The sequence below is a fragment of the Plasmodium gallinaceum genome, assembly GCF_900005855.1.
Source record: "Plasmodium gallinaceum strain 8A genome assembly, contig: PGAL8A_v1_87, whole genome shotgun sequence".
Classification (NCBI taxonomy): domain Eukaryota; phylum Apicomplexa; class Aconoidasida; order Haemosporida; family Plasmodiidae; genus Plasmodium; species Plasmodium gallinaceum.
Window position 1 is genome coordinate 15285 of NW_021628251.1, and position 13745 is coordinate 29029.

The 13745-nt window shown below is 16.5% G+C and overlaps 1 protein-coding gene across 1 annotated transcript, besides 1 other annotated feature; it reads left to right on the forward strand.

The window, feature by feature from the left end:
- Nucleotides 1-1759: 1759 nt before the first annotated feature.
- Nucleotides 1760-2181: a repeat region.
- Nucleotides 2182-10429: 8248 nt separating this feature from the next.
- Nucleotides 10430-11218, forward strand: PGAL8A_00273400 (hypothetical protein; the record flags this gene model as incomplete). Its single annotated transcript, XM_028671722.1, has 1 exon — nt 10430-11218. One exon carries the CDS (start codon nt 10430-10432, stop codon nt 11216-11218), a length of 789 nt encoding a protein of 262 aa, XP_028528346.1.
- Between the last annotated feature and the right edge of the window lie 2527 nt (nt 11219-13745).

A 13745-nucleotide genomic window follows, 5' to 3' on the forward strand; every position in this document is an offset into this window, starting at 1 on the left:
GATAGTACAAAGATTGATACTCAAAATTTTGATGCGTATTTCAATTATTCTATGAAATAAAACTAAGATTTTTATGAAAATTATAATCATGATAATTTATCCAGCTAAATTTTTGTTTATATAAATTATAAGAAGTAATTTTACTCACTTTTATATAAATAATAATAATCTCTATTATTTTCATAAGTTTATTTAAATTTCATGTCTTCTTCAGCTTATTGCTTGACTTATTAATTTATCCATTGAAAGAATTTTATTATTCATTGAATAACCAAATTAAAAAAGAAGTGGGAAAATATACATTTATTTTATTAAGATAAATCTTATAATATTAATATAACTTGTAATAATAAGTTAATATATACATTATATTTATTTTAATATTGAATTAATATTTTCATAAATAAATCGACATCTTATCAACATTAAACACTTTGTTACTTGCATCACCCTACATTATAATAAATAAAATTGAAAATTTTTTTATGCATTGTTAGAACCTCAAAAAAAAAAAATTATTAATAAGATATACATATTTGTATAATTTCTCTTTTTTACATGCACATACAAACAAACAAAAAATGTAGCTTAAATTTTCTTTCTTAATGTACTCAATCCATGGAATTGTAAACTTTAGTGTAAGTATTTTAATATATATATTGCACACGTATACTTTATATTCATAAAAAAAAAATTGATTTTGTCTTATCATCATTCTTATCACAGCAAAAATATATTTTTAATACTAGATATTAGTGATTATTTTAATAAATGATATTTATTATACAAACATTTTTATATAATAATTAACAGAAAAATTAGAAACATTTTTTTGTATTCTAGCGATTTTATTAAAAAATAAGATAAAAAAAGATGCTTAGACGCAAATATTATTTTTAAGTGATAAACATTTAGATATTTAATTATATATCAATACGACAGCAACATAAGGTATTTATATTTATCCTATTTCCATAAATATGTAATTTTTTTGTGGGGCTGATTTTTAATTTTTTCATGATATTTAAAATTTATTTTTAATAAATCTATTGTAAATAGTTAATTAAATAATGAACTATTTTTATAGGATGAAATATAAAAATATAAAAATATTAAATTATAATGCTTTTACTAATTATATATTTTATTATCTTGTACATTTTTTTTCTTGTGTTAATTTTATAGAGTGTGCATATGTGTAATATTTAACTAAAATTTTAATTTCTGAATTAATTTCAAAATTAAACAAAATACAACTAATGAATCGCTACTAAAATACATAAACTAATTATTCAAAAAAAAATTTTTCTTTTTTATATATTTATATTAAATGATTATATATTTACTTTTCTACCCTTATTGTAAATAGGAGTATTATTTACTTTTTCGAAGTTTTATAAAGTTGTTATAAAGTTAAAAGTAAAACTGTTGAGTTTATATTGGAAGTAAACTAAATAATTATCTAAATGAAAAATTTTCAACGTAATAATAATGTTTATTTCTTTCATTAATTTTCATTAGAATTCGTGTATTTAAAAAAGAAAAATTAGTAATAAATTTCCTTTATAAAAAAAACTTTTTTTTAAGGTATATAATGAATTTTTTTTTTATAGAAACCTCTTTGTGTATATTTAATAAATTCAATATTTTATTATTCTTATTGTTAATATTAGTAAATTTCCATATTATAACACTTCTCCTTATTTAAGTAGTTGTTATATACTATTTTTTTGAAGATGCTCTATCAATTTGTAATAAATCATATGCAAGTTTTATATGTATAATTTATTTATTACCTCTTCAATGACTTTTCTAGATTATTAAACAAAAGACTAATAAAGAATATATAGAGTTCCCTCTGATAATTTAATGAGTTTATGTATAATTTTAAATTCTATAAAACATTAAACTATATCTATGTAATCTACTTCATTGATTATTTATTGTTCTCAATAGGCATATTTTTTTTTTTTTTTAATGAAAATGCTATATTTTTATTAAAAATTTAAACTCTCATTAATTATCTACTTAAATATATTTTACTTGTAGTGTTGTAAGTGATATTTGACAATTCGAATTTATAGCTTTAACAAAAATAAGTAATTATTAAAGAGTAAATTTAATTATGTATATATAATAAACACGAAAATATTGTTACTGTTTATAGATGTTTCTTAAAAATAACAAATAAAATTAATTTTTCAAGAAATATGCTATCTCCAACAATTATTTTTCAAATTCTCAACAATCAAATCTTTCATGAGAAAAAAATACTTTTTTTTATATATTTATAACTTATAAAAATATACAAAAAAGAAATAAATATTTTTTTTTTTTTTTGCTACCTTTCCTATGGCTATCTATGTATTTTCCCTACATATATTTTTTATTCTTATATTTCCCTTTGTTAACTATAACTAACAAAAAATATTTCTTATTAATACATTATATAGATGTAAAGTGCAAATTTTAAGTAATTATCCTTAAAATTCAAAAGTAAATTATTTTTTTTTAATTTTTATAAAATATTTTTTATAAGTCATATATTTAAAGTATTTGCGGCTCATTAATTATGATTCTTTTTAAAAAAATATTTTAAAATATTGAACAAATATATAATAATAATCTATAAAAAGTATGGTCTGCCTTCTTGAATATTTAAAAAGACACAAATCTAAAATATATGTGTACTTAATTATGCATGATAAGCATTTTTTAAAATGTATATATTTTTTTATGATGCATTTTTATTATAGTGAATTTATGTACTGTATTGAAGGAAATTTTTTTTCCTATAACTATACTTTTTTTATGGTAGGTAAAAGGAAAAAAATGTGTAAAACCTTTTATAACTTTATGATATTTTTGTAAAAGATTTTTTTAAGTAATATTATTAATTATTATCATTGAACAATTTAGAGTTTTTTTAAGAATTTATTTTTTTTAAGCTACTATTTGGTAATTAAAATTTAAAATAATAATTAAATATATGAAGTTAAAAATGCATTTCACAGTTAAGATTTAATAGTTATACTAAATAAAATAATTATTTCACATTAAGTATTATATTAAATAGAAATTATCTATATGCTCCTTACAAATATATTTATTTAAAATATTTACCTAAAGCTACTAAATAGTTGATTATCAAACCAATAAATGAACCCCAAAACATAATTTCTAAGAAAGGATAAATATAAAAAAAAACGACAAAAAAAAAAAGAAAAACCGAAATGAATACAATATATAATTAATTCATTTTTCGTTATTTTTGTTTTCTTCTATATAATTTTATATAATCAAAATACTTAATTTTTGATTACATTAACATAAAACATAAAAATTATGTTTTTAAAATCTTTAAACTTATAATTTATGAAAAATTCTAATTTTAAAATTAATTTTTTTTTCAGGTAGATTAAATAGTAAAATATCTTTAATATGTATTGATCAATAAAATAGATTATTAACTGTTATATTAGGGAACTTCCAATACGACTTAAGATAAAGAATAGTACATATACATATATAGTAGCTAAAAAATATTTCTCATAACTAAAATAAATAAAAAAAAAAAAAAAAAAAGCTTATTCTTATGAGAATTATTATTTTTTCTACAATTTATACTTTAAACTTTTAATTATTTAAATTTTAGTTTTTCAGATAATTTTTTCTGATAGAGAATTATTTAATTTAAAGTATTAAAATTATTACATACGAGAACAAATTATCATATATTGGGCATTTAACTTTAAATAAAATCATATTTTTATTAAATTAAATAAATTTTTCTTAAAAATCAGTTGAAGAAGTTTGAATAATAAAAATATAAAATAATTACACTTTTATTTGAAAAATTATAAATTATATATATATATATATATATATATATATATATACATAAAATAAGCTATTTATTTCATCATATCAAATGTTATAAGCCAATAAAATAAGTTATCAATCTATTTACGTATATCGTTATGAAACGAATTTACAAAAATAAGAGATTTTCTAACTTTTCTAAGTATGTAAGAAAAAAAAAAAATATGCTAATTAAAAAGGCAAAAATAAAATATTTCTTTTTTTTTTAATATACGTTTTAAAAAAAATGTAAAGAATGAAAATAGATTTTCAAGATAAAATTCTTTTTTTAATGCTTTTATTATAAATATATTTTTTTATATAAAAAAAAATTATATTTAATATATTCATTCAATTAATAGTAATATTTTTTTCTATATAATTTCAATGGTTATATATATACATTCATTTATTGTTTTAATATATTGATATATAGTAGAAATAATAAAAATATAGAAATGAAGTAGAAAAGAGTTGCATTTATATTTAATAAACATTTTTATTATATATTATGGGTTGAAGTTTAAGTATTTTTGAAGAGTTGTACACTTTAAACAAGCACGTTCTTAAATTCGTAATTGTGATATTAATTATTACAATCAGCATAATAGAGATTGATTTATATACATTTTGTAAAAGAGTTTTTTTATAATATATTAAAGTATTGAATTGGTAATTGATATATCAATAATTAATAATATTTTTATTAGTTAATGTTTTTAATATAAAATTATTATTTATTTATTACCACATATTTTTCCTATTTACATAATTATTAAAGATTACTACATATACACTTTATTAAATTATTTTCTCAATATTTGACCTATTGATTTAATATTCAAGCATTTTTGTAGTATAATTAAAGGTAAAATTAACAAATGGAATTTAAAATGAACTCTACTTATTTTATTTATTGCAAAGTTATTTTGCTTAGATAAATATGTAAGCTTAATATATTTAAACTATATATTATAAAATAATTTATTTTATGTTAATTTTGAAATGATATAATTAATGCTAGGTTTAATAAATATATTATTATTAATTCTTTTGGAATTTATAGAAATTTCACATAATTTAATAAAATTTTCTATTAAAACTTAAATTCAAATTTCTACAAAAATTTTATAACATAGTATAAATATTGTCTTTTGTCAAAAATAAACTCTCATAAGTGATAAAATTTATCACTTTTTATAATTAATTATTCATTAATTCTCAAAAAAATAGTAGTCAAAAAAGTAAAATTTTATAGTTTACATACTTTAAGCACTTTTTAAAATAACATAAGTACGCAACTAAACATTTAATCATATTTCATCCTATTGAAAGTCAAGAGATGTAAATAATATTTTTTTACTTATAAGTACAATTTAAATATATTTTAACAAGTGTATGATAAGTCATTATTTTAAATTTAAATGATATTATTTTAGTTAATATGATTAGATTCTTATATTATATTTATAGTACTTTAAATGAATTAAAAGAAATTTATTAAGACGTTAATAAATACATAGCTATAAGCTCTAATACAATTCAATTATTTTAAAAATAAATTACATATTCACATTATAAAATTTTTTGTAACTTTTAATCAAAAATATTATAGAAAAAAACTAAATAAATATAAAAAGATTTATATTGTATATAAAGACCTATAAATATTATCTTCAAATTATTTCAATATATATAAAAATAAGTAAACTTTTTTTTTATGTAAAGAATCCATCTTCTTTAAAAAAAAGAATAAATGTATATAAAATAGAAATCTACAACTTTATGAAAAGAAGTTATTATAGAATATATAATTTTAAATTATACTCAGTAATAATTATATAGGATTATTTTAATCTTTTTTGTCCTTTTAAAAATGATTTTAAAATATGTACTTATAACACACAAAAAAATGTAAAACTTTCACATATTATAAAAATACCCATAATACTGTATTGGTTGTTTTAATGATATTGTATTCGGTATTTTTATTTTTACATATAAATAAAAATTAGAATAAATATAATTGTATTTTTAATTATATATATAACTCAAATATTATAATAATATTTTAAATTGCAAAAGTCTATTCAATGATGTTTTTTTATATTGAATTAAATTATAAGTAGGTTATATATTTATTATAATTTTTATTTATTTTTTTTTTTGCAGCTGTCCTACAAAAGCAAAATAAGAGAATGATTGTATTAAATTTACATGCCACATTGAAAAAATTTGAAGTGATAAAAAAATTTATCCTTAAAAAAAATAAATATAAATAATATATAAAAAATAATTATTTTTCATATAAGGAAATTCAAATAATTTTTATATACTTTAAATATAAAGGAATAATAGTATTTTTATTTATTCAATAATCTTTCAATTCATTTCAAAAATAAGTATTGCTAAAGGAAAAATAATTATTTTATAATTTTTTTTTGTTTCTTTAAAATGAGAATATCATATATATATTATAGGCTTAGTTAGATGTTACCTATTCATTTATTAATTCTATCATCTGAATTAAAACCCTCTTTCATATACACTCTATCTACGTTTTTTTTAATAATTTCATGTATTTTCAGAAAATATCTAATAATACTATATAAACCATTATTATAATAACGTAAAATTTTCCTTTCACTACATTTAACTACATTAATAATATATTCTAATATTTCTTTATTTATTTTCCTTAGCTAAATAAAGACATTGATATCATATATGTTACAATAGACCACTGTATATTTCATAATATTTATTTTAGAAAATGAAAAATCCATTTTATTATCACCAACTTTAAATATTTTTATTAAAATTGAAAAATTAGAGTAATAAATATATTAAAAAATTAGATATTTTTGAAATTTTAAATTTAAAAATTTAAAAAATATGAAACTATTATACTCTAAACAATATATATTTTATGGGATAATAAAATACACACAGTAGTATAAAATGTTTCTTATACAATTAATGAATACATATATAAAATAATAATTTAATATGTACATATTTTAATGAATTTTTTTTTTATAATATTTTACCATAGGTTTCCTCAATTAAGTCCTTTTCTTTTAATTAATTAAAAAAAATGGTTTAAAAAGAACTCTTTCTTATTATAAATTTTACAACTTAAAATAAATAAAAAAAAATTTTTATTCTATAATTATTTCTATATGAAATTTTAACAACAAATACATATAACAATATTGAACGTTTTTTATATCTCCTATTAACAGATTTTTACGAAAGCAATTTATAACTCTTTATACTAATACAAAATTTTCATCTTTTCACATATTTGCAAATTTATATAATACTTAAAAATACTTTCTTTTTTTATTATTTTATTACATAATCAGAAACTAAACATAAATTATAAATGTTTTATTGTAAACATATATAAGAAACAAAAATTAGGTATTGCCTGATTTCTGTAAACGTTAAGGACTCCACTGAACTAATGTATTGATTTATAATATATAAATATTAATCAAAAGTAACTTATTAAATAAATTCAAATTTTATTTCAATCAGATTCTAATTAACTTTTTAAAACATAATTTAATATATATATTTTTTCAATAATAAATATTTATAATACATATAAAATATTAATAGTAATATGCCTTCTTTTTGTGACAAAATATCTAAACTATATTGACGAAAAAAAGCGAAAAAAATATTCATATAAATATTTATTTATAAATATATATTATTTAAAATAAATAAAATTTATCTACATAAAAAACAAAAAATAATTATAATATATTATTAGCATCAACAATAAAAAATATATAATTAAAATGCATTTGCAAGAATATAACTTCATAAAATTATTTTTATTCAAATAATATACATATTGTAAATAAATATTTTTATGTAATAAATTTTCATAACTAAATCTTACAAGAAATTAAAAAAAAAAGAATATACATAAATGTAAAAATAATAAAAGGTAAAATTATTAAAAATATTAAAATATCAAATGAATGATATAAAAAGATTCACTAAATTCTCCCAAAAATTATAAATTTATTATTCATATACATAATAATAATTTAAAAGAAAAAATTAATCCATTTAAAAATATAAAATACATAATTACTAATATATATATATTAAAATAATAGAATCCTGTTAAATACTCATTGTTAAATATGTTTTATTTTAAAATTATTTTTTTTTTTAATTTTTTAAAAATATTTTTTAATACATCTTTAGGTGTTTAACAAATGAAATCTATTAATTTAAAAAAATTGTTGTAAATAACTTAATATCGTTTAATAATTAAAATTTATAATTAAGGTGAAAAAAAACATTGAAAATATTTAAAATTATATTTATTTAAAAAATAATTTTGAACCATAAATTTTTTGTACATTTATATATAGAATAATTAACACAAAAAATTATTGACATTTTAATCAAAATTAAAAGCAGCTGTACTACTTATATATGTCTAAAATTTTGAATATTACTTCCTAATAAAAGTATGAATAAATTTTTTATAAAAAAAATTAAATTTGTTTAATTTATAACATACATTTTTAATACATACATATATATCTTAATAAAATTTTTTCATCTTGTATTACTAATAATAAATAAGAAAATTTTGTGATTAAAATATTTTAATTGATCACCTATAAATTTTTGATTATCTTATTTTTCTGTTATATTTTTAAGTAAATATGTTAAAGTGTTTTTAATAAATATTTTTATATACAAATTGTTACTTTAAGTTGTCTTTATTTTAATTTTTTTTATCATTAATGTTCATCTTTTTTTTTTAATTTTACTATTTTTCTATTTTGATAATTTAAGATATCCATTATAATATTAAATAATTAAATTACGTAAAAAGCAATAAAAATATCAAAGAAGTTACTGCGTTTCTTTCTCACCTTATTTTTTATTAAAACATTTTATATACTTAAATATAATTATTTCTTCTTAACAAACAATTTTTTTTAAATATTATGATGATTTATTTCTATTTAATGGATTAACACTATAATTTTTATATTTTTTTGAAAATAAATAGTTTTTAATTTAAAAAAATATAATGGGATCACCAATTATCTGATAAAAAAAATATTGAAAAAAAAGTTTGTTATTAATGAAAACAATTGTTATTTGGAACCTTTTTCATTTCAAATACAAAATTATCTATTAATTTTGTATTTAAATTGAGTGCAAATTTTAATTATATATAAAAATATATTAAAAGGAATATGTGAATATATTTATATTAAAAAAAGGTTTGTTTTTATTTTATATTTATGAAATTGTAAAATATTAGTAATTTATTGTTATTGAATCATACAAATCATATGATAATTTCTTCTTTTTTTTTTCAATTTTCATCATACATATAACATTACTAAAATGCAAGTTATTTCTTATAAAAAAACCTTCATAATAAAAATTTTTTTGTCATAAAATATAATTTTGTTATAAAGAATAAAATTGTGATATAATATGTCTAATATAATTGAAATTATTACCCTATTTTTTTATTATAAATTTTTTATTAACTTCATAAAAAAAATTATTTTTTTTTTTTTTTTTTGAAAAAAAGGTTTTAATTTACTAGATTTTATTATAAGGAAGAAAAGTAAACTTCAAAGTATTATTTATTCGTTTTATGCAAGTATTACGAACATATTTAATAACCTTTTGCTTTTCTTGTATTAATATTTTTTCTAAAAATGTACATAATAAAAAAGTTAAAGTGAATGCAATTTTTTTAATTTTTATTTTTTATTTTTTACAATTTATATATTTTAATTTATACATTTACATTTAATCTTTTTATATTATAATTTATTATTCGCAATGATTTTAAAAAGTATTAAATTTTCCTTTTAATGTATTACCTAAATATAATGACTAATTTGACTTTTTTATATTTGAAGTTCATTTTATTTAATGAAATTTAATAAATGTAATTTGTTTTTCTAAAACGAAAAAACAGAGTAAATCTTTCAAATATAAATGAGAATCTAGTTGTTTAGTAGAATTTTTTTAATATATAAAAAAAAAAAAAATATATATAATTAACTATTTTTATACATTTATCTTTTTACTTATGTATAGTTAAGAAATATTAATGAATTCTACAATAATAAAACAATTATGATGGAATTAATAAAATTCAAACTACAAATAATTTTTAGTAAATACCACAATTAATGAACAATTCAGGAGAAATAGAAAGGAAAATTTTTTTTTACAATCTAAAAAATTTCTTTATAAAAATAAAGTGAATGGACTATCAAGAACATTAAATCTAATAAATGAAAATTTTTATACTCTAAAAATATAAAATTAAAGTTTTTTAAAGATTTTTAATTATAAGAATTTCCTAATATTACCTTAACCATCGTTTATGCATGCATAATAAAAGTTTCAACGTATAAAATGAATTCTTTTCTAATTCTAAAACCTAAAAATTATTTTTTTTTAGAATGTTTTATTCATAAAAAAAAATTTCTTTCCATTTTTAGTTTATAGTTTAAATTTTTTCATATTTAATTCCAGTTTAAAGAAAATTATTATGTTGTTAATGTTTACTTTTTTTCTTATAATGAAAAAATTTAAAGTGCTATTTTTTTTTAGTTACTTATTAATTGTTAACTTATTAATTCCATGTTTAACATCAGAACCTGAAAATTATCATAACATTCCTAATGTTCCTCTAGAGAGTAATAGCCATCTCGTAAGAACTCATTCAAACAGTGATAGCTTTGTTATTCCCACAAAATTCGTTGATTTAACCTATGATTTATTGCATCACATTTTACATATATTTTATAATTCCATCAATGTAGAAAGGCAAGAGATGATAAAAGGAATAAAGTCAATATTACATTTAGTTCATAATTTTCTAAATAGTAGGAAGGAAGAACTTTCAAAATGTTCAATACGGCTTATGACAAAGTTCACTAGTAATGAATTACGCCGCATTCATAATAAAACACCAGCAGAAAAAGGTATTGAGAAGGATTGTCTTAAAGAACATATGAATTATTGGTCTAAAATTAAATTTGATTATAATAATATGATTGAAAAAATGCATCAACAATGGCAATCAGGAGGTAAATCTAAAAATAAGAGTTCTAAATGGAAAAAAGTCAAGTGGGAAGAATGGCATAATTATTTTCATAAATATTTAATAAGAGAAGGTAAAAGGAGTCGTTTGGATTTCGTATGCATGATGCAGAATGGATGTAACTATACGAATGTTAAATATCATTATGAAAAAATAATATCCCTTTGGGATGAAGACATGAAAAGTATGTGGACGAAATGGAATTCTTTTCTAGATAATGCCTTGAAAAATTAAGATTAGGAGGAAAAAAAAAGGTATTTGTGTAAATATAAGAGATAAGATATATTTAAAATTATAACGAACAACATAGCAAAATTATAGTTATGAGATTGTTAAGCATAATTAAAAAAAAGAAAAAACTTTTCTGTAAAGATATGAACCATGCATAAAGTAAATTTACTTGTTTATTGGAGGATTTTATGAAATATTTTGAACATGAAAAAAGAAGAATTTCTAGGATAAAAAAGATATATTATTGAAAATTTAGATATGAAATTAATAATATATTCCATGAGGTTTTTGATAGTCCTCATTGCAAAATAAATAAATTTTTGGATAAATGTCCTCTGTGCAGATGTCAATAAATGGTCTTTTTCTTTGGAATACTATTAGAGATGTGCAATAAAAAAAAAGAAAAATATAGCTTAAATATAAATAAATTGTATATACCAAATTTAGTAAAACTAATATCATAGTGTTATAATGAGATTACTTTATTTTTATTAAGAAAAGTAGAAACTTTAGATTATAAATATTGAACCTATATGTCACAATTGGGAATTTATATTAATCAACTTTTAAAAATTTTTAAGAGTCAATAATAAATATAAATATTGATATAAAAATGACAGGACATTAATAAGATTAATATATGCATTATGAAATAAAATATAATGAAGAAAAAAATCTACGAGATAAGTTTTAGATTTTTTTACTAATATATGTATTATTGCACTTATAAAAAGGGGAAAAAAAGAGTGTTAGTAAAGCAGATGTTGTAAATTCTCATATAAAAAAAAAGAAAAGCATAGAATTTAAGAAAATTTTTATAAAAATCTGAAATATTTAAAATTCTACATAAAATTATATTTCATTTTTTCTTTTATAAGCGTAAAATATTTTATAGGATTTATTTATAATTTGTTGATTAATACCTTTAATTGATTTTATATTTATGACACAAATACTATTATATTATTAAGGAATCAATGCTCTAGGAAGTTCACCTTTAATTATTATTGTAAATAATTATAAATATGAATATAAAAATAATGTTTTTTATAGTTTTTTTTTAAAAAAACATTCATTTATTATATTCAAAAATATAATTTTTTATGTTTGTGTTAAATCATATTTATGAATGCTACAGAGACATATCTATAGAATATTTATTTGCTACGGTGTATTAGTAAATTTCTATGTAATTATAAATTATAGAAATTTAATACATCTGTTTATATTAATTTGTGCATTAATTTTAAGCCTTTATTTCATCTTATTTTATTTATTTTATTCTTAAATACTATTTAAGTGCATTATGATAATTTCATATTACTTTAATTTTTTTTTTTTTTTTTGTTAAAATTTTTCCAATAAGAAAATATATATTTATAAGAAATATATTATCGAATATTTATGTAACTTCAAAGTTTATAATTTAAAATTTTATTTTTATATTTTTTTTACCCTTTAATAGTTTATTTTTTTTATATATATTAACGTTAATTTACCCTATTTTAATAGTTATTTATGATATATATAAGATGAAATAGTAATTATGGAAAAATATGTAAATCCATTCTATTCATATATTTTATATATGTCATATTTTATTTCTTTCTTAAACTTTTTTTTTTCACCTTACAAAAATGTATTAAAAAAATGATTTATTAAATGTCTTTTCAATTATTATTGGTAAATACTGAAGAAACAAGTTAATATAGGTAGTGTGAAGTATTCTCTACTTTATTAGTTATAAAATAATCTCTATTTAGAAAAAATAATATCCAAAGTAATTAATATACTTCATATGAAATAATTTCCTTGTCTCATATAACTTTTAAAATCTAATAATAAAATATGTATTGACTGAATATTCTGTAAATCTTTTTTTTTTTTATAATAATCAAGGAAAATACTTATATAATTAAATAAAAATCTCTGTACTTCAATATAAAAATAAAAAATACAAAATAAAATATTCTCATTGAATAGTATTTAATGCTTTAAGATTCATAAAATTGTAAATTTATCAGAAGCATCATCATTATTTTTTTTTTGGTTTTTCTCCAAAAAAAAGTAACTATCAATAATAAAGAATTCCCTAACGTAAAAAAATTTGGCTCGAAAATTAATTTTATTTTTTATGTATTCTTTCAAATGTATCATACATAATTAAACTTTTTATAAAAATTATACACAATTTTAACAATTCAAAAAAGTCAATATTACTCTTTGTTACTCAAGAGTTTAATTTTATAAACTATATTACCTCTATAGCAATACCTTAATCTAAAAAATATATATTTGAGTAACAGTTATTTTCATTTTAATACTTTTTGTTTATAATCATTACTAATATTAATACCATATTTTTATTTATACATAGATCCTTTAAATAATATTTATTTACTAATTACAGTTTATTCATTAGAGGATTTTTTTTTATTTTTCACTTTATTTTTATTTGTAAATGTTTTTATATTTTATTATAGAAATATATATGTTTTTTTTTTTTTTTTTTTTTTTTTTTTTTTTTTTT